Source organism: Erpetoichthys calabaricus, chromosome 13, assembly GCF_900747795.2.
Source record: "Erpetoichthys calabaricus chromosome 13, fErpCal1.3, whole genome shotgun sequence".
Lineage (NCBI taxonomy): Eukaryota > Metazoa > Chordata > Cladistia > Polypteriformes > Polypteridae > Erpetoichthys > Erpetoichthys calabaricus.
The window spans coordinates 44,567,170-44,590,983 of NC_041406.2; the positions used below are offsets into that span (position 1 = coordinate 44,567,170).

At 34.6% G+C, this 23,814-nt stretch overlaps 1 protein-coding gene across 1 annotated transcript in view; it reads right to left on the reverse strand.

Annotated features, from left to right (window-relative positions):
- Positions 1 to 23,814, reverse strand: part of kcnh8 (potassium voltage-gated channel, subfamily H (eag-related), member 8) — a 278,164-nt gene that overhangs the window by 115,658 nt on the left and 138,692 nt on the right. Inside the window, exon 6 of the mRNA XM_051936034.1 lies at positions 14,162 to 14,319. Coding sequence (XP_051791994.1) covers positions 14,162 to 14,319 — 158 coding nt within the window. The remainder of the gene's footprint in view (positions 1 to 14,161; positions 14,320 to 23,814) is intronic.

The window sequence follows — 23,814 nt, forward strand, 5'->3', positions numbered from 1 at the left end:
ATCGTTATTGTTTTATTCATTTACACTGTTGGTTTATGGGCTTTTACAATGGCTTGTTAAAGAAAGCATACAGTGTTGCTTTAAGGACATACAAGGTTAGCTTATAGATAAGAAATATAATGGGTAGTTTATATATATTAATAATTTCTACATTGCCTAAAACATTTGTGGATGTACTGTATACTATTGGTTTATATATTAATTATATTGGTTTAAGTGTTGTCACACACGTGCGATTGGAAGACAGCTAAAGGGCCTGAATGAAAGTAATTCCACGCCAGACCAGGGGCCTGTGAGGCACACTGACTGTCTCTCTCAATCCCTTGCAGACCATCCACAGGAAATCCCACAGGATTCCGGCACCACTCATGACGTCATGTCCGGTTCCAGCACCACTGATGACGTCACTTCCAGTTCCCGGCATATAAAGCCGCCATCTCTGACTACCTAAATCAGTTCTGTTTTGGACTCTGACCTGTGAACAACTCTCAATCATTACCTTTTGCAGCCAGGGCATATTATACGGGTGGCTGCCCAAAACCTTTCTGATGTCTCTTAGTCGTCGTTGTGACTGTGTGTATTCTGCTCATTTGTATATGAACTTTGTGGCTGTAGGAGTACAGAATGAGTATGCAGTTGGTTTTCATACAAACTAAACTAGGTTATGTGCATGTAGTATTGGTTTGCATATGTGTGGAAACTGGTTTTATCCATGCACTTTATTGGTTTTACATGCATATTGCACTAATTTTATGTGTGTATGTATTAGTTTTATGTGTGCTCTGCATCAGTTTGGCTAATACATTATCCTGGTCATTTTTGTGTAGATTAAGCTGTGTTGTTACTTTGTACTTATTAAAACATCATTTACTATTTTGACTCTTTTTCTAGACATCATTTTGAATTTATCATACTTTTCCACCATATTGTGAGCATTTTTACATGAGTATGTCCATATTGTTTTCACATTTTGTTTCCTTTTTTACAAGAGGTCTTACAGATTATAATATGTACTGCAAAATCATTCACTTTTTTAGATTTGTAAACATTACTAACCTCTACTATTGTGTTTTCTTTTATGTGCCACTGCCATCTAAGTAACGTATTCTACATCCGCCCATGATTTTGGATGGAATGTTGACAGTGCATATGATGTTTTATCAAACACTTCAATGTACTAAAATCATGCAGATGTGGATATCGTTTAGGTATCTGTTAAAGCATACATTAATCTATTTTCTAACCTGCTTATCCAAACCAAAAACATAGGGGGCTGTTGAACATCCTTGTAGGAAATATCTCTGGACAAAGTGTCAGACTACCACAAGGCACATACAAGCAAATGAAGTTTTACTCATAGTTTAGACTTGCTAAATAAACAAACTCTTCAGGTACAGTGGATTTCCACTCATACACCAAAGACATATATTTGTGTATATTTAGTTAACAATTTGTGTCTAAATTGGTACAGTTGTAATAATTAACTTGATGTTCATGAATGGTGTTGATAGGTGAAATTAGGTGAAGCATTTTTTGCAGTGAATATGCTGTATTTGACGGTGATCTTGTTCAAAAATGATTTTCTTGGATACAATATATAATATATATATGAGAAACAAAAAAGACATTCCAGTGCCACAACTTCAAACAATGGAACAAGTCAGTATCATGCCACCACTTTATTGCATGGCTAATGTGTGCACTAAGACTGGAACACTGTGAATGCAATGATAAATTATATATATTATATACATCTCGGGGAGACACTTTGAAGTCCCGCGAGACTACTTGCACGTCACGCCCTACATACCAACAATTTCTCAGAGACACTTTAACGTCCCGGGAGGCAAGAAAGCGAGAATAAAGGACAGCTGCAGTACAGGCTTTTAAATGATCGTCATGCAGCGTGACATGCAGAACACGCAGCTTGGTAGCAGTATCTGCTGTACAGGCTTTTAAATGATAATCGTGCAGCGCAACATGCAGATCACGCAGTGCGGTAGCAGCAGCAGCAAGCCAGCAGTCGATTTGTTCGCATCTCCTTAGCGTGCGTTCAGCCCCCCCCTCACAACGCAAGCAGCAGAGATGCGAAGTGGCGAGTGTGAAGCGCGCCCCCGGGGAGAGATATATATACAAGAGGGAGGCAAGCTAAAGTTAGAAAATGGGATTTATTAGTAAATAAAACGAACCTTAACAAAACTGATTATGTCATTTCTCAATGTAGTCTCCACCCATCTCAATGCACTTGCACCACCTGCCTGGAAGTGCCTAGATTCCAGCAGAATAAAAAGGTTTTGTCTTGTCCTTGCAACCACTCATGCACCGCTTAATTCACATCATCATCTCTCTTGAATCGACAACCACCCAGATGTTTTTTTAGTGGTCCAAAAAAGTGGAAATCACACAGTGCCAAATCTGGCGAATAAGGAGGATGTAGCAATACCTCAAACTTCAGTTTCTCCAGACAAGACTTGGTGTTTTTAGCAGTGTGTGGGCAGGCATTGTCTTGCACCAAAAGGACTCCTTGAGACAGCAGTCCCCACCGCTTGGAGCAAATAGCAGGACTCATATTGGTCTCCAGCAAGTCATAGTAACTTGCACTAGTGACTGTAGTACCCCTCGGTATGTAGTGTTTGACAATAACTCAGGTGCACGAGTGGTTGAGAGGACAAGACAACCCTTTTATTCTGCTGTAATCCAGGCACATCTAGGCAGGTGGCGCAAGTGCATTGAGAAGGGTGGAGACTATATTGAGAAATGATATTATCAGTTTTGTTAAGGCTTGTTCCATTTTCCAATAAATTCCATTTTCTAACTTTAGCTTGACTCCCCCTCATATATATCAAGAGGAAGGGATTAACAATGTCTGTAACTGGTATCTTAGTTAGTTTATATCATGTAGTTTATATCTTAGTTTATATAAAGACTTTAACAAATATTTACACATAGTACATATATTGTCAAATAATTTATAGATGATTAACTTAAAGATATTTAATTTTTTGATACCTTTAAATGATTTAATGATAAAGATCTTGTGGTAGATATACACTGCATCCAGAAAGTATTCACAGCGCATCACTTTTTCCACATTTTGTTATGTTACAGCCTTATTCCAAAATGGATTAAATTCATTTTTTTCCTCAGAATTCTGCACACAATACCCCATAATGACAACATGAAAAAAGTTTACTTGAGGTTTTTGCAAATTTATTAAAAATAAAAAAACTGAGAAATCACATGTACATAAGTATTCACAGCCTTTGCTCAATACTTTGTCGATGCACCTTTGGCAGCAATTACAGCCTCAAGTCTTGTTGAATATGATGCCACAAGCCTGGCACATCTATCCTTGGCCAGTTTCGCCCATTCCTCTTTGCAGCACCTTTCAAGCTCCATCAGGTTGGATGGGAAGCGTCGGTGCACAGCCATTTTAAGATCTCTCCAGAGATGTTCAATCGGATTCAAGTCTGGGCTCTGGCTGGGCCACTCAAGGACATTCATAAAATTGTCCTGAAGCCACTCCTTTGATATCTTGGCTGTGTGCTTAGGGTTGTTGTCCTGCTGAAAGATGAACCATCGCCCCAGTCTGAAGTCAAGAGCGCTCTGGAGCAGGTTTTCAACCAGGATGTCTCTGCACATTGATGCAGTCATCTTTACCTTTATCCTGACTAGTCTACCAGTCCCTGCCGCTGAAAAACATCCCCACAGCATGATGCTGCCACCACCATGCTTCACTGTAGGGATGGTGCCAGGTTTCCTCCAAACGTGACGCCTGGCATACACACCAAAGAGTTCAATCTTTGTCTCATTAGACCAGAGAATTTTCTTTCTCATGGTCTGAGAGTCCTTCAGGTGCCTTTTGGCAAACTCCAGGCGGGCTGCCATGTGCCTTTTACTAAGGAGTGGCTTCCGTCTGGCCACTCTACCATACAGGCCTGATTGGTGGATTGCTGCAGAGATGGCTGTCCTTCTGGAAGGTTCTCCTCTCTCCACAGAGGACCTCTGGAGCTCTGACAGAGTGACCATCGGGTTCTTGGTCACCTCTCTGACTAAGGCCTTTATCCCCTGATCGCTCAGTTTAGATGGCTGTCCAGCTCTAGGAAGAGTCCTGGTGGTTTCGGTTTTGGTTTGTGCTCTGACATGAACTATCAACTGTGGGACCTTATATAGACAGGTGTGTGCCTTTCCAAATCATGTCCAGTCAACTGAATTTACCACAGGTGGACTCCAATTAAGCTGCAGAAACATCTCAAGGATGATCAGGGGAAACAGGATGCACCTGAGCTCAATTTTGAGCTTCACGGCAAAGGCTGAATGAATTTAATCCATTTTGGAATAACGCTGTAACTTAACAAAATTTGGAAAAAGTGATGTGCTGTGAATACTTTCCGGATGCACTGTATCTTTAAATATTTAAAGATATATTTTAGTAATGACATCTCTAAATAATAATTTGGCTTGCCATAGATTTTATTTACTTTCTTTTTTTTGTTTGTTTTTTGTAGTATAAACATAAGGTATAATTATGTGGTAAAAGATATATATATATTATATAGCGCACAATATATAATAGATACAATAGATATATATATATTATATAGCACAAAATTCTCACATATATTAAAAAAAACAAGCAACTGAGAATGAACCTGAAACATTTCCTGATTGTTCATCAAGAAAAGGCTATTTTATTTTTAAAAATATGCATGTTTAGTAGAGGAAAAAATAAGCTCAATCAACAATGTATAGGTGTTAGTAATAATATTGCTAGGTGTACTATAACTCTTCAACCCTTTTCACCCTCTAGGAAGCTGTCAACAGATTTTGAAGACAGAACTCTTATTTTGTTATCATTACCAAAATGTCATCTACTCCCAAGGTAGATAAAGTGAATTGAAACAGCAAGAGTCTATAGGTAATGCCTGTAATTGGGACAGATTCCCACAGGTATACTCAGGAAACTTAGCACAATGTTCTCAGTTGGTTTGGTATGGTTATAATAAGTAAGCCGTGCAATGTATCTTTTCATAAACAGATTATTTACTGATTTATAAAAATGTTACAATAAAGTTTGATAATTGCATCAGTTTTAAAAAGTTTACACATAAATTTGAAAATATTTAATATTGCACAAGTTTGTCAGAGAAATATAATGAAATAGTAGATTTAGATTTCACCTTATTTGTTCTCAAGGAGACATTGAAATTTTACAGAAGGTCCCAAAAATACATAAATCTAATAAAAATAAATAACCCTTCCCCCCAAACACACAAAGAAACTTATGGCTTGGCTGACAGAGAGCTGCTGCTGTCAATAACATGCTTCTAGGTGGCAGTAAGACAAGGTTAGACCTGCTCAGATTGTACTAAAAGTTTATATTTAAAGTTATTAATTTTGGATAGAGCAGGTCCAGCTCAAATGAATGAAAAAGTAAAAGAATACCGATTTATCTTATAATTAAATCAAAGTCCAAATATTCTCACAAAATTTTACAGTTAATTGCTAACAATTTTCTTTTCTTTTCTTTAGGAAGTCTTTTTCACAACGTGTACCAGAGATAGAGGAAACCATGTTATTATGTTGGATTTTAAGTACAAATCAAAGAGCATTCTTAATAAAACATTATTTATACTGTACACATTAAATTATTATAAAAATATATATTTTTAATTTCATAATTGTTTCAAAAAGATTAAACACAAATGTAACTGTATTAACATTATAATTACTATTAAATATTTAAATAAATATTACAGTTAAGAAAAGTTAATTGAAAGGCTGTCAAAAACCACTGGTAATTGCTTTCTGATGCATTAGCAGTTGTTGAAAATGAAGGATGCTGTATTTCTATTAAAAATCCTAATATCTACTGTAATGTTCTTTAAGTTCAACCTCCCTATGTGTATTAAACAGCAGTGAAGCAAATCAAATAAAATGAAATCTCTGAATTGACCATCTCAGGAATCTACAGGATTCTGCGTGTTCGCACAGTTTGTGACTACAGTTCATAAATCTATTCAACAGAGACTCATAATGATAACTGCATGGCTGTTTCTTGAATTGTCTGATGTTATGTTTAACGTATGATGTATTCACAGTTTGTTTCTGTATCGACTCTGTTGTTAGTATTACAGCACCGAGACATACAAGAAAGGATTTCATTATACTATTTATACATTAAAATAAACCTGAACTTGAAAGCGCCATGATTGGTAAGGAGGTGGTGAGTTTTGAGAGTCTGGTAAAAATCGATGAAGAGGGGGGTTCGAGTGCTACATTTGTTCCATTTATCTATGTTTCGCACAATCTTTTTGAAATTGCAAAGATGTATTCAAGACATTAAAAAGTCTATTCATTAGTAAGTGAAAATTAGCATAGCAACATGACAGAGAAAGGGTGCACAGACGTATGCCTCTGTGTTTTTAATATTCTTTAAATTTACTTGGAGTTCAGTTTGCACTACATGAGCAACAGATGCATTCATTTCACTTCTAGCAACACACACTCTACTTCTTTTGTAGGCTGAAATCAGCAGCTGTGAAACAGATGGCACATGCCAACAGCTTGTGGTAACCAGGTTAAATAATTTCTTATGTGGCTTAAATGGGGAGTTTCTCACTTATTTTACAATTACAATTAATTTCCAAACATTTTTCAAATATCTAGAAAACAAAAAATTTTGAAACCATCAATTCTGTTATATTTAAATTCAGTTCAATTGAATGTTGCAATCTCGCCCCATCCTCACTGGGCCACATGTTTTGGCCATGCACCAAATTAACATCATTTTGAACCAAAATCTTTAAATGCCTTTCAGACAGCCTTGGTGTCACAATCCCTCCTAGTCAATTAACAGCTGTGTTTGGTGTACTTCAGATGTGCTTAAAGTGGAATGTAATTGCCTTTACTACACTATTGGCATGCAGACTTATCTTGCTCAACTGGAAGAATCCTAACTCACCTCTTTTAAGTCAGTGGATAACCGATGTTATATATTATCTGAAATTGGAAAAAATCAAATTCTCACTTAGAGGATCTGTACAAAAGTTTTTCAAAACCTGGCAGGATCTGATCAATAACATTTTAGAATAAGCATTTAAATTGAGGAAGCGGATTCTGTCCCTTCATTTTTATTCAATTTTTGTTAAACTTGACTTGCTTGTATGGAATGCTATTTGATTTTAATAAAATCAATAATATGCAAAAAAATAATAATAAATAAAAATTTACTTCAATTGCATGTTGTCAGGTTTCCACAAACAATTCTCTATTTTTGTTTTATTATTTACTTTACATTCTTATTATTATTTCATGTTAAAGTAATTTTTTACAATTTTGTGCATTTTTTTCTCTCATAGGAACAACCATTTTGTGTGTTTGGTTGCTATGATGCTACGTGGTTGCTAGGCATGTCAAATGACCAATGAATGAGGGGGGGTTAGATATGTCCACAATTCAAATGCTTGTTCCCATCTGAGCGTGTTCTGTTTTAATTCACAAGAGTGTTTTCTAGAAGTGATAAGATATTTATTTAACAGCATTTCATGAATACATGTGTTTGGGACATTGCTAGCAAACAAATTGATGATTTCACATGTGGATTATGCAACATGAGTAATATCAGATTTTTTTCATGGACGTTTTGATATAATTTGCTGTTGTAAGTAATATATATTTAAAAAAAATTTGTGGTGGAGTATTCCTTTAGAACATAAGAAATTTGACAAACTAATAGCTAACATGTCTTAATATCTCATCAAGATATTTCATAAAATTTTTCAACATTTCTGCTTCAAATACAAGTCTCATTAGTTTGTTCCAGATTCCTAAAACTCTCTGAGTAAAGAAGTGTTCCCTGGCTTCAGTCTTAAATGCACTAACCCTTAATTTCCAGTGGAGTTCTTGAATGCATGATTTGCTGTTAAGTTGAAAGAATCCGGTTAGACCTACTTTATTAATGCCTTTGAGAATCACACAGTCTCCTTTGCTTAAGACTAAGCAAATTTAATTCTCCAAGCCTGTTGGAGTAGGACATGTCCTTAAGTCCTGGGATGTACTTAGTTGTTCTCCTTTACACAGCTCCAAGTGCTTCTATGTCTTTCTTATATTGTGTTGACCAGAAATGCACAAAATACTCCAGAGGTAGCATTACTATTGCATTATAACGTCTGAGCATAACATCCCTTGTCTTTTATTCAACCATTATTACGATACACCTAACATTTCATTTGTCATTTTAAAAGCTTCTGCAAATAGCTTAGATGATGAAAATGTTGTGTTAACATAAATCTCAATTTTCAGAGGTTGCTTCCTGTAGGCAGTATCTCTCTTCTTGTATTTATAATTAATTGTCCTAGTGTTTGCCCACTTCTGAAGCTTGTCGAAGTTTTTTTGAATTGTTTTTGTAACCTTCTGAGTATCTACCATTACTCAGATATTAGTACCATCTGCAAATTTCACAAGTTTACTAACTGAAAACTATGCCGTTAATCTAAACCTTTTAAAGGTGTGAGTGATGGCATTTTGTAGCATACTGTGAAAAATAAGAGACTGACTTATAAAGGTAAGGTAAGATTTTAGGGTAGGGTACTCATTTTCATTGTGGTCATATTGGTTCACAATCCTGACTGCGATGAGAACAGCAATGCCCTGATTCCATAAACTTCATAAGATTTTGAATATACTGCTGAAAATATTAACTAATTGATACCATACTAAACTTTTTGAATGGTAAACTTTAATTATTAACATATACCAATGTGTATATTCAGCATCATCATTATTAGTACCTTGGTTGAAACAAATGTTAAGTAATACAAAATTTTCAATACAAAGGGAAGCACAGTACAGACATTTCAAGGTATTTTTAGTACAACGTTAAGCTACAAAATCAAACATCGTTTTAGTCTTCTAATTGTTACATTGCATGCACTGGCACTACTTAGGAAAAGAAACACTGTAATTTGTACTGGCCTTATTAGATTATTTGTGTTAGTAACTGGTGATGTTAATATTCATGCTAACTGTCAAATACACTTAAGGGTTAAGGGTTCTGATCCTTCTTCACTTCTTGACAGTGGATTTGCAGAATTTAATTCTGTCTATCCAACCCATGTCTTTCATTATTTAATTTCTCATTATATGAAGCTTTGATAAAATAATGCACATAATGGGATCATTTTAGATATCTTATGATATTATTGCTGATGTTAATCACATTAATAGGCATCTTATTGAATAATGCAGTGTCCTAAATGCCCCAGCTCATGTACTACTTCATATTCTCTTTGCTTGCTAATGCAGTGTCTATGCTGAGAAGGCAGTGCTAAGCTTATCATTTTTTGATTGATGTTGTTAATTACACTGGCCCTTTAGAAATTCTGCCACCATCACATGCTGTAGCTATTTTAGGTGCACACATTAGCTTGAATATCTAACATAAAATGAGTACAGACATAAGAGCCATTCAATCAAGGTCCAGAGAATTCAGTTATAATCTATTTAATTACAACACACCACAAAATACTAAACAGGTTTTAAAAATGACATATTCGTTTGTATTCTATAGTGTAAAGACATAACTACTTAGCATTATTCCATTGGCAATAATGAAATTTGTTTTTATACAAGCTTTTACTTTGAAGACTATAGCAAATGGTATGCAAACAAGCCTATACCTACATTGTATTTCTTAATCCATTTCAATCATCATTCAGTTTTATCTACTTGCTTATCCTGGCCAGTATAACAGGTGGGGGGCTTATTTTGTCAGAAAGTTTAGTCCTGGATGAGGTTTCATTCCATAGTGTGATCTATAGAAATACTAATGCACTACTGTTGAAATAACCTGCATCAGAGTATGTTTGAATGATACTCTGCTTATTTATAATAATGTTTCCTGAATAAAAAGGCACAGTTTAAATATATGTCCACTTGCAAATGTCAAACTGCTAACTGATTGGTGTTTCTCATCTGAGGTTTAATCATGAGTCAGGACTTGGGAGAATAGTTTCATCCTAGTCATCTATTTGTAATTCTTGATATGTATCATATTACTTTGATTAATAGAAATGTTAAATAATGTTTTTATGACTTACAAAGACATAATGGAGTAAAGAAACTCAGGTCTTTTGTGATTCACAGTGATTGGCTTCCCAGAGTGTCTTACAATGTCAGTGTCAAACGAACATTTGTGGCTCTTATGTATACATAGCAATGTGCATTAGATTGGTAACCAAAACTTTACTGAACAATAATTATTAGAATTTTTTATGGTAAGAAAGAAAATAAATTGATGAATGTTTATGCAAGCATGATAGTCTCTAGGAGAAGAAAAGTCAGACAAAATATTAAATTACATGTGACAGATGTTCAGATAACGGGTTATATTTAAACCTTATTGGATACTGTTATATTAAAAACCTGTAAGGGTGATAAAGAATAATATACCATTACTCTGATAGAATTACATGTATAAATGATCTAAGCTTGAAAGTAGAATGTTTACCATTTATAAAAAGTATGACATTAGCTATCGCCACACTCAATCCTTAGATAATAAGTTTCTTCAAACAGAAGATGTTGCTGGTGGTAGTGGGAGTAGATATGTTTAAGGGTTTAATAAATATGTGGCAGTACTATAAAAACAATGTCTTTTCAAAAAAATTAAGGTTAGAGTAGGTATAGGGATAGTTTATGCATTTATAGTTTATAGTATAACATTGCTAAGGATGAGTTATTATGTAAGGAAACACTGAAAGAAAATTGGTGTTGCTGAGCTTAATTATACAAACCTGACAAGCCTGCACTACATATCATCGAAACTGACTGATTTTCTATACCAGTTCACTGATTTCTGGTTGCTATGTTTGATGCTCAAACAAAATATAATTTGAATTTACGCTATATTAGCATATACTTCTTCCATGCTTAAAGGCACTGCTTGATCAGTGGTTCTGGATACTTAAATTGGCACAGCTTTCAGGTGCTTAAGGACACATGCAGATGTCTGCAAAAAGCTGCTAATTCTTTTATTTACTCTTTAAAAGACAGCTAAAAACTGTACTTGTCCGTACATAATGTGAAACATGCTGTTTTTTTCATTGCGTTCTCTTCATTATTTGTCTGAAATTATAGGAATAAGCAGATTTTAACACTTTAATGATGATAGCAAAACCTGTATATCTGTTTGCCACATCAAAAGGAAAAACAGAATTGTTAGTTAATACTCAAGAACCTAATTATAGGAATAGATAAATGATCTTTCTAAATAGCCAATTACATTATTGTGATTGCATATAAATTATATTCTCTAGTTAATTCTGACTGTCTAATAATGGATTTAAGTTTACACAAACAGAAAGCGACATATAGTTTTTGTTTTTTAATGGCAAAATCAATAACAATGCCACTTCCAACTATTTCTGCTCTCTCCACATAAAGTCATACTTTTAATGTGGTTTGCATGAGTTTCCACAAAAACTTCTTCATCTAGAGGCAAAAATGAAGCAAAAATATCGATCTTAATAAAAGGATAAGTGTTTGCAAGTCTGTCTGGTTGCTATGTCTTTGTCATTCCAAACATTGCACATCACAAATATTTTTAGTAATAAAATGCAATGCATTTGTCATTCCAACAGATGGTGCATAACAGACATTAACACTACTTTTACGAATCCCACACCAAATGGCCTATCACAGAGACACTGAGGTTAATGCTGGGGTCTATGTTGATTACTTAGATTTACTCCTTTTCCGTGATTGTAGTTAAAAGGTTTCTTTCCTACCGCTCTCTTGGATAACTTTGAAATATGTTTTAAAACAGTTGAAATATTGTCAGAGTCTTCATCAAGACCAACCAGTATAAACTCTGGGGTTGATATTAGTGTGAGATGTAGAAAACTTTGTGTTTCTCCTCTGTTTGCTCAGCTGGCTGTCTGATAGGCTGTTAATGGTGGCACTGTGACAATGCGGGTTCTACTCCATGCTCCCATCTTCCTTCTGGGATCCCTTGAACCCTACACCTTTGGTAATGTCACCGATGAGCTAGGCAGTGAGGCACAACAATGAAGCAAGGGGATGGTGCAAAAAGTGCAAAGTGCTTTTATTAAAAACAACAAAATCAAAAGCAGTGTCCAAATAAATAGTGTAGTGTCTCAAAATCTTTAAATAAATAATCCAATAAAAACAGGTGAACTGTGGAGGTTAACACAATAAATAAATCCTTTAAAAAGAGGTTAAAATAATGGCTGGAAGCTGTCCTTTTAAAAACAAAGCCCAGTGCCTTCTTTCTACTGGTGACTCCCCTGCTTCTCCAGTCCAGGCTCTGCACCAGGGGAGTCACCCTACCTGCAGTTGACCTTCTCTCTGCTGCCTTCTTCTGGTCTGTTCACCTCGCCGATCCCTGGCTCCGGTGGGCTTCACCAGACCGTGACATGGGCTCCCCAGCGACTAGGGCACATACTCTGGGGGGTTCATTTCCCAAGTCCCGACTCCCGCTGCCTTCTTGGCCTTATGCGGTGAGCCATCCTCCTTCTGGTCACTCCCACTCCTCACTAATGCTCAGCGGGAGCAACCACTACCGATTGCTCCTGGGTTGCCTCCCAAACACCCAGGCTCACTGCTCACCTGCATTTGTTCTCTACAATGAGCACCTTCGCTTGTTCACGCACAGGCTGGGGATGTGGATCAGGTGTGGCAATTAGCAGCTCCCGGCATCAATTACGGATGTGGATGCCTCCTCATCTGTGCACTTAAGTGAGGACCGCCCGCATCACAAATTCACCCGGGAACCTGCTCCGGCCACATTACCACGCCACCTCTCTAAGCCGCGAGTGCGGCGACTATTTATTTAAAAAGTGGCCTTTTTGACTTGAGCTGTGGACCCGCTACACCACAGGCACAGCAGCCTTTAATTGCTCACCTTTTCTCAATTAGCGACGTGCCACTACACATTCCACTAGATTTAAAGGGCCAGATTGCAGGAAAAAAGTACATCCTCATGTAAACTTAATAAAAATTATGGCAATATTTTAGCTACATTCTATTGAAATGAGTGTTGCTATCATTATTGAAAATGTTATTCACATTGAGCATATGAAAAGCCCTGAAAGAATTAAAAAATAATGACAATGAGAGGTACACGTTAGTAGATTTGTATTGGAAGCATAACTGTTTCCCTGTAACTAATTTTCAAATTAAGTAGATATTGCAGTAACAGGAGAGTTCATACATATCATTCATCATGTGCCCAAGCTTTTCCTAATAACTAAATTCATCCAACATTCACAGAAGAATATATACCTAGTTAGGTTAATGGTTATTTTTTTATGCATGTAATGCCTGTTTTTATGTCAGCTTATTCAGATCTGCACATTGACTAAGGTGTGAGCTGTCAGTTGAGTTTTACAAGGTGGCACTCCATGCTGGAGTTCAGCAGTTTGGAGTTCCCTTATTTGTTATCTGGTTGGGTTACACTTGAGAACTATGAAGTGTGATAAGTAGTTGGTTAATAGCAGATGCAGTTGAAATTTGTAAATGAAGGAGCAGCAATTAAAAGCCAGGGAAAGAAGATGGACCTTCAATCTATTTTCGAACATCAAGACACATAGAGAAAATGTAATGCATGTCTTGAAAATGTAATGTAATGAAAAAAAGATTCACATTGTTGAAGGTATAAATCGGGAAGAGCATTTTCTAAGAGTTACCTATTAAAATTTTGAAAGAATGAAAAGGTCAGGATCAAAAGATTATGTGGTGCATGCATTATACATAAATTGGTGGAGTGTAGAAACAAATAGCTTTATTAGTTATGGGGCAGGTAACTAATACCCTCCATTTAAAAAACTATCTTAATGTTATATGTTTAAGTACTGTATTTATAGTATATAGATTAGAATACACAACAACTTGCCATATTTTTAATGCTTTAATTACATTTTTGTAATTTTAATAATCATTATATTTTTGTGTGCCATTCTCCCAAACATCATACTTCACTGATTTTTCACGTAATTATCTAACTAGCTATAATTATTTTAGATTTGAAATAGTACAGGACACAGTACAGACAAATAAAAAGATTTTTAAAACATTGTTAATTACAAAGATCTGATGTGTAAAGCAATTAAAATATTATGATAAAAACACTAGTACTTACCACAGTTACATTAAATGCATACAGGAGATCAAACGGCAATGCAGCAATAAGATCAATGATGAACCATGTTGTAACATAGTGGATGCAGATTAATCTTGCTTCAAATATGACCTGGCCAGACTTGCTGACATATGTTGTTCGAAAATTAAAAATTATATCTATTAAACAAAATAAAATAAAGAATTTAATGTTAAAAAATTAAGGTGAAAAACACATACGCACATTTGAGCATGCACAGTAGTAATGGTATAAGCATACTTTGTTTTTAATTCTCATAAAATAATGAACTGTTTACTAAAAAACACAAGCTATACTAGGTAAGAAAATCAGCCCTTAGCAACTAGACACCTTCTTGTTGCAACATACTGTAGATTTTTTTTTAAGTGGGTTGGGATATGGTGTAAATAGATTGAGTGTGGGTGATATTATTAGAGTGTTCTGCCACATTTGTAGTTGTAGAGTTGGTAGAATTATCTAAAGGACCAAGAGACAAGTAAGAAATATATCTAGGAACAAAAGCAAAATAAATCACAACAGCCTAAATACCAAATGCCAATACACAAATCAAAAATCAAAGTCACAACCGTGAAAAAGCCTTAGGAATCTCAAACCCTGGATAACACAAGTAACTCTCTGACATTTTAGGTGCTGACTAGCCCATGGCATTGTGCACCACTACTTTCTGTCATCATGTGATATATTAACTAGTCATTTCTAGATGTTTACCTTTCTTTTACTTTATAGTTAGTTTTTATTTTATAGAGACATGAATTTAAAGTTGAATATGAATTTAACAAAAAGGTTATAAAGATTAAATATATCCAATAGATATGCATGTTGACTGTGACATGGCCAAACTTATTCACCCAGAACATATATTTAGAGAATATCAGTAGGAAAATAATAATCTCTGGTTATTTGTTTAAAAATCTGGCATTTCCTAAAAATTCAGTCTACCGAAACCTAGCCCATCCCATTTTTATCTGCTGCACCAAATCAGCAACATATCTTGCATATTTACCATGTATCTTGTGTGCTGGCGTATTTCAAAGACTATTCCCACTGAGCAATCTGTAAACACATTAATGTAGCAGAGAGAGCAAAGTGGAGACGTATAGTGTTTTAATTAGCACATTAACGTAAGAATGTCATTGTACTCTGTACATGTCACAATAACGAGTCTAAGATCTATGATAATATACAGTAGCTGAGCCCCCAGGAATGTCCTGTCTAACCACGCCAGTTCAATTGCTCCTTGCTGTATGACACCTGCACATCACTGCAGTCTAATTTTTAATGTATTCCTTTTCATGGTCCAGAAGGCGAATTACTTCATTGTGAAAACCCTGTATGATGATTTTCACAGGCTTGGTCAGGTTAGTTATGAAATAAGTGTTGCACACAAAATGTAGGCACTTACTTTGTCCAATTCAGGATCAAGAGTCTATACAAATGTAATAAACAATAAATAATAAACAATGCAACATTCACAATAACAAGGACTGTAATTTTCACAAGGATCTGTATTTTTCATCACGCTTGCAAAATCAGCCACAAAGCAGGAACAACTCTGTCAATAAACATGTAAACTGCCTTACAGATGTACTTTACATATTGTTTAGAACTTATGTAACATCATAAAGTAAAACCGTTCTTAAATATTACAAATGCAAAATGCAGTTCATTCATTATTAAGAAAAACTATTCTGGATTAGTCTATCTTGGTAATGGATGGATGGATGGACCAGAATATCTGTAAATAAATATCTGTAGGAAAATAATCTGAAATAAATGTCTGGCTAATGGCCATTTTGTCGAGTTGGTATGTGATATGACAACTCAGTTTATGCACTTTGATATCAAAATACAATCATGACTAGCTATTGCTTAAATTAATATATACATTCAAGGTAACTCTCAGCTCCTCACGGCAGCATTTAAACTTTTAGCTGGCTGGAATTTGAAAAAAAATTCATGTGCGAGGGTGCTGTGTGAGGTAGCTGAGGGTGCTGAAGCATCATTAACACCACCCTTCCACACACTGATGAGTCACATACTGCTGATTGATTGAATAATGTGTGATGTTTCTATAAAGTATATTATGTAAAATATTCGTCTACAAATATAGTATGCTATATTGTGTATATTGCAACAATGTTTTAACACAGTTCAGTTGTCAACGTAACTCTTTTTTAAGAGCAACAACAAGAACTTTCTGCAAAAATACACTTTCAAGTTTGGGTAAATGGATGGACGAGCAGGTGGCTACATGGAAATTTCATTGCTAATGTCAGCACTGGAGAACAGCACAACACAGTTTTCACAACCCTGGTTAATTCAATTCAGAGTTTCATAGAAGCCTAGTGAAGCTGAAGTCACAAGACAGGAATCTGCCATCATAATGAAATCTCACAATGAGAACATCAAACCCCTTCAAGTGACTATATGGTCATGCCAGTGTTATCATTCTGTTCACTGCTACATTATCAATTAAGCACACTGTACACACAAAAACAAAACTTATATCAGTGCATGTTAACTTAAAAGTTTTGAAGTGTAATTTAGCTTTTTTTTAAAATATGTGTTAGATTGATATTGGAAGGAGATACATCAAAAGTGGTAAATAAATCAATACTGACTTTTGCTAGAAAAAATGAAGAGTGAAGGCAACCAAGTCATAGTTGCTTGCCTGCCACAATATACTGGAAGAAAGACATGTTATAATTAATAAGTCAAACAGGAGGGCAAGCATGTCACAGCCAGTTTTAGTACTGCTGCGGGTGTCATATGACATTTGTATGGGTTTGTCTGTATGTGTATTATTTGCTCTATGTAGTTTAATCTTGTGACATATTACGAATCAGAGTACTAAAATAGAAGTAAGTGAGCAAACTGAACAGTGTTGTCATCTTAATCACTCTGCCAAAAAACTGCAGTATCCAGAAAATTGTTATTCTAATTGTAGTTGCTTTTGACAAAAGGCTACATTTTTAAATTTAAACTCTTCTTTTAATTATACTTCTTGTATACCACTTTAGCACTTAGCACAATAAAATATGGTAGTGAAGCTTGTTTTTCTAAAGAAGTTGTACTTTTTCTTAACAAAAATAGTTCTTTGTTCGATGCACTTCTGCTTTTTTATATATACAGTACTCAGAAAGTGTTTAGTTCTGATTAACAGACACAAAATATGTCAACCTACCTACTATTATATGAGCAGGTAATTAAATTTTATATTAAATGAGGGAACCATTATACCATACCATGTGGCATAAGGTTTCTTGCAAAACATTGTTACATTCCTTTAATCATGACAAAGAAAAACATTGTAATTATATACGACTGATGACAGCACAAAATAACTGATTATGGCACTAAAAAAAGACTGCTGCTTTTTGTTACATTTTGTTACCATAGCTTAAGAAAAATCTAATTTTAGTGCATGCAATTTTATTGAAGGACATACTTTAGGTTTACAAATCAGCTATGCCTGAACATCAGTCATTTTACCATTGTGTTTTTTTCATATATAAAGAAAATGTTGGTGGAAGAACAAGAAAAGGAAAGGTACCAGTGAGGAATGAAGTACAAAGAGAACCAGACAGCACTAACAGATGCAGGAGAGAATCAAATATTCTAGCTTTTAGCTAGAGTCAGCCATTATAAATGCAGTTGAGGATGTTTTGTGACTAATGTCCTTTTTGTAACTTCCTAAGGTCAGATTTTTGAAACTCTTGTAACACTCAAATATTTTTATCGCATTATACATGGTGATCCATCTTTAACTACTCAGATAAAAATAACTCTTTAGAAATGTCATCACTGATCTGAGAATTCTGATTAATGCTCTAATTTGTTATAGTTATTCAAAGGCGATTCGATCATCTTCTACTGAGTGGAAAATCCTAATACCTGCAAGCCAGGTTTTCAATGCCTGTCTGTGGTTCAGAGGATAAAGATTTTACTTTCTTATGTACACCTTCTTTTATAACCTTTAATAATTTATATTTATATTTTTAAACCAATTGAACATATCAGTATTTTTGTGTAGCCAGTTAGTATATAGTTAGTAAAAGTCATAATTTTTTAAAGTTTGTTAAGCTTAAACATTGCTTATACTCAGAACAGCTGTGTGATGTAATAAAAGTACAAACCTGTAGCAAAATAAATAATTTAAATCAATATGTTTTTAGGAGGCACTTATGGAAGAAGAAACACAGGGCAATTGAAAAAGATAAATTGGATTTCATAATACAAGAACTTTTTTGAAAGGAGAATAAACCTCAAATATCATTTAATCTTTTTTTCAGCAAATACAGCATATATAAAATCTGAATTTCACATCATAGCATAAGGGATTTTGCTGAGAGCACAATTTTCACTAAACACTTCCAGCTTACTTTTCTACATAATCTCACTGGAGTACCATGGATCCAAGGAATATGTGCAGGCAGACATGTTGGAGCGTTTTACACAACACATGCATGCATATGTATTTCTAATGTGGGTTAGCATTATATCACTTTGCACTAAAGTCTACATGGCTACCTTCACATTACCAGGCTGAAGTGGCTCAAATCTGATTTTTTGCCTTAATTGGACACAAATCTGATATTCTCAGGGGGGCTGTATCAACACAGAAATATGATATTTTCAGATCAGATTTGAGTCACTTTCATATGTGGTCCTAGATTGGATGCATTCCGATTCATGGCCATGTGACATGAATAAGAACAGTTAGATCAGAATTAATGTGTTTTTTTTTACCTATATGAATGGGCTTAACAATGGAGGAGAGCAACAGCTATGACAATTGTCACAGTCCCACCATTGCTGGCTTGTTTGTTGTACCCACATATCTCTTGGTACGGCAGCGTAAGCAATAGCTACGAAAACAGCAAAAACTAGCCATCTGACTTCTTTTCACCTTCTCAACCTAATCATGTACAGATGACGAACGTCTGATGTCCTCCAGAGCAAAATGCAATGCATACACAAGCTACTAGCACGTCCATTTTGTAGGTTTTACTACCGTGAGTCGTCTCACAAATATGAAGTTTTTTGTTGTTGGTGACACAGATAACTCATGCACAAACGTATCTATGGGTGCATGTGTTCCATTTCGGAAGACAGATGTTTTCACATTACAGTTAAATACAGGCCACTTGTACCTATGAATGTGAACAGTCAAGATATGCCAGTCCGATCTGAGCAAAGAAATGGAATTGAGCAATGACGCTTGTGATGTGAATGTAGCCTATTTCTTTGTGGTAAAACCTGCTCTCTGAAATTAGCTACATATTGTACTGTCTTGGCTAAATGTTATTCATGGTCTTTATGCTTTATTTATGCTTCATTTTTAAATTAATTTTCTCTTATTTGTTTTGAAATTTGCTTATTTAGAGAAGTGTCACATAATGGTGAAGTCATTCTTGGCAGCAACCAGCCCCAGACAGAATGCATTGCCAGTCTGTTGGGAGACACAATCACATACCAATCACCAGTCACGCACACACCCACACACTGGGCCAACTGAGAGAACCTCTCAGGTTAAGGGCATGGAGCAGACAGTAAAGAAAAACTACAAACCATTACTACTATTCTTATTAAAATCACTTTTATTAATTAATTCAAACTTCTTCAGTAAAGGTTTGATGTGGGCTAAAATACTTTAATTAATTTGAACTAGACTTTGTCAGAATGTATTTTGTAACAGTAATGTTCTAAATGAAGTGGAATAACATTAAAGAAGATACAGTAATTACTTGTTGTTTTTGTACAGTATATTTGATATGTGTTGTCTGAAGTTCTCATACATAATTTACATAATTAAGAATGATTCCTCATATTAATCAAGATGACAATTCACATCATTTGCATAAATACGCTTTTATGTACAATTTTCCTAAAAATCCATGTGGCACATAAATGAAACATGAGATCCTTTCAGACGTAAATGACTAAGAAGATATTAATCCAGCAAATTCACTCTGTGATCTAGGAATGGATATTCAAATGAGATTCAAAAACAAACTACTGTAATACATATTAGATTAATGCACAATTTGTATCTGTATGTAAAAAAAAAAAAAAGTACAGGCTTTTAGTGTATCAATTATGGATGTTAACAGTACAGCAGAATGTTTCTAGTCACATTCATCATTCCATCCATTCTTTTACTACATACCTGTATATACTTTGAATTGTTAATTTAATACTGGCAATATGGTAAGAAATAATTTTTTGAGAAGGATGAATGAAACTGAACAAAAATGCATAAGAATTATAGTCTTATGGTTCAAAATAAAGGAAAAGTAGAAATAACTAAAAATTTTAAAATTTAACAAAAGGATCAAAATATTGAATTTGTTTGTTTGATAAAGATAAAAAAGATAAGAAATAATCTTGTAATTTACATGTTAGACCCAGAGATATTACTAATGTGGAGCAATTGCAGTCATCTTTCATTCTTCTCTTGCAGATTTAGCTCTTGAATTTTTATTATTTAAGTCATTCAAACATGTTACCAAGTTTCCTGCTCCCCTTTCTTCCTCTTATACAAAGATTTATGAAAATTCTTGCTAAAACATTTGTCTTTATTTCATACTTCATTAAAATTCTTTCTTTGCTTTTTGCCAGCCTGGTTAATGCTCTCATTTTTATTGATTTTTGAGATCTATGTTGACTACCCTTCTTTTTTCAGCTCTCTCAATTTTCCTAACTTCTGTTGATCTTTAAGCTACTACCTCCTTAACCAGAACCGAAGTGAAACAACTTCATTGCTTAGAAATATGACAGTCAGAGACAAACGATTGCATATGAGCCTATTTATGTACATTAAAGGTATGGGAATAAACACATAATTGAGTTAATCTTTTACTGCCTTTTGCTTTCAGTTTGACATTGTGTGTTTTCTTAATGGCAAATAATTCTAATTAAATCTTAAAATATACAACTAATGTGAGATATCATTAGGCTAGATTTAAATAAAATAATAACAGTAGAAAATAAGATCAGGAGATGAAAGGTCTAACAAAAAGGACTGAGCAAACTTCAGAGACAAAATATAAGATAGAATATCAAAACCTTGAAGTCAAATATTTAAAGATCAAAATAGATATTCAAAGGTTCAAAGCAAAAACTCAAAAAGCCAACCCAGAAAAAACAGGAAGCGCCTAAAGAATGCAAAAGATAGAATGCCAGATGCAGAGCACGTAAATGTAATACATCACATCATTTCTGTGTCACATAATCAGCTCCAGACATAGTAACTGGAAGCCATACGGTCACAACCATAAAAGGACAAAATGGCGATGCCCATTATAAACACTGGTCCTAAAATGGCTTTTAATTGACACATTCACATTTGATTTTATTCCTAATTTCAGAACTCAGTATTTTTTCATTGGACAATGTTTGGATATAAAGACAGAAAACATAAGACTGAACATTGCAAAACCAGTAGTGACCAGATTTATTAATTTGCACCCTTTAAAACATGATGATTACAAACGGTAGCAACATCCAGTATTATTGGAGCAAGTGACAGAGTAAGAACATATCTTGAACAGGTCACTCTTGCTTCTAAAATGTATTATCAATCTCTTATGAATTTACTACCCTAAAGGGACATGAGCAAAAAAAAAATCTTTTTTTTGTGCACACAAGAACCTTTTTGCGTCCTCACAAGATCTTTTTGCGTACGCATGAGAAAGTTTTATGTGCTTACAAGATCTTTTTGCAGAAGCATTCGATAGTGTTTCTGGGATGCATGTGTCCCTTTAGGGGCTCCGAATGTTTCCAGTAGACCGGTTCTGCTTCTGCAGATTTAATTGTTTTAGTGTAGCCTATTGGAAAGATGGAATTTATAGACCTATGTTTTAAGCGGGGTCTTTCCCTTAAAGATTTTGTTTGTATGCTTGCAATCCGGCATTGGTACATCTTTTCTGAATGTCATTTGAAGCGAATTCTGAACTCTGGAGGTTTATTTCACTGAAAGGCAACATTGAAGACATGCACACAAAAAAGATCTCATGTGCACAAGAAATAAAATGTATTTATTTATTTATTGTTCACGCCCCTTTAGGGGCTCTGTAATTTACCTACTTTACCAAGTTTTTGAATAAAACAACTCAACTACTTTTAATTCTTAAAAGCACTAACACAAACATTAAAAAAAAACTCTAAAAGTATTAGTAGCAGCAGTATTACATATAACTCTGTAGTCTATTTACTTTGTCAAAGAAACTAGATGTAAGTTTAGATATTTGTTGCTCAAGGAAGCTACCCAATTAACTACTTCAAATTGCTTCCACTAGGCAAAAAATACATGGCAATATTTCGAGCATTCTACAAAATTTTAAAATGTCAGCATATCTTTCAATGAATGAGGTTGTGTCAGGTTTTCTGTTGTGTTCTCAGCTTGTGTTTTAGTATCAGCCAGAGACAAACTGAAGTATAAAAGCATGTGTGTTACTGTCTATCTGTATTTTGAATAGTTAACTTAATTAGTAATATAGATAGGGCAGAATTTTGCCACAGTGGTTATTGCTGTGGCTGCTGCTCCATAACTCCCAAGTCCTGGGTACAAATCTCAGGTACTGTCTGCATAATGCGGGCTTGTTCTCCTTGTGTCTACATGGATTCTCTGAATATTAGATTGCTTAGTGAATCTAAATTGGCACAGTATGAATGGGTGAATGTGTGTGTGTGTGAATCAACTCTGCTGGGCTGGGGCTTTATCCAGGGTTGGTTCCTGCTTTGCCTCTAGTGCTGCCAGAATAACTTCCAGCCCCCATGAGAATGAATTGGATTAAGCAGGTTTGAAGATGAATGAATGGATGGAGTAATGTGAGATGCCCTATATTCTGTATATACATCATTAATGCAAAAAAGAAAAAAGAATAAAAAATCCAGACATGACTTAAGAATACAAAATAAATTGAGAAAGAGCATAATTAAAAAGGATACTTCTAATTAATACAAGCTTTGGCAGTATCTTTCTTAGTAGAAAATTAGATATTTTCTAACAGCTGGTAATAATAATGCTTTATTAATTAGGAAGACAAATTTTACGTTGTATTTTCTCTGTGCATTGTATTAAAGCATACATTATGGAAGATTCATACTTATTTTTAAATTCATCCTGCATGGTCTGTTTACAGTGGTCCTATATGTGTTAGTAAATGTTTATTTTTCATCTTTGTTAACACCAAATACAATAACTCAGATTTGAGATTCTACAGGAAATAATGCACTCATAACATATTAAATATTAACTAGAAAGACTGTAAGTACTTCAGGGATTTCTCATTCAAATACTGTTTGGAATTAAAAATACATTTTCATTCGTTATCTAGCCATTGCTTTTGGCTAAATTAAATATGCTTAAGCCAATAACTCTTACTATATCTCCTCTGTAAATATTTCATTTAATGGCCTTTATTAATATCTGGTTTCCAACATCTGATGGAATTTCTTTTCCTTTTAATAGAATACAGTAGAAAAACTTATACTCAGTACAAATTATAATGCAGTACATTAAACTGATGTAATTGCAATCCTCATCATCTGTGAAGAGCCCTGCTTACTATAACATAGAACCTGAGTATTTAGAATATTGGTTATTTGTTTCAGTTTTTTGTTTGTTTTAT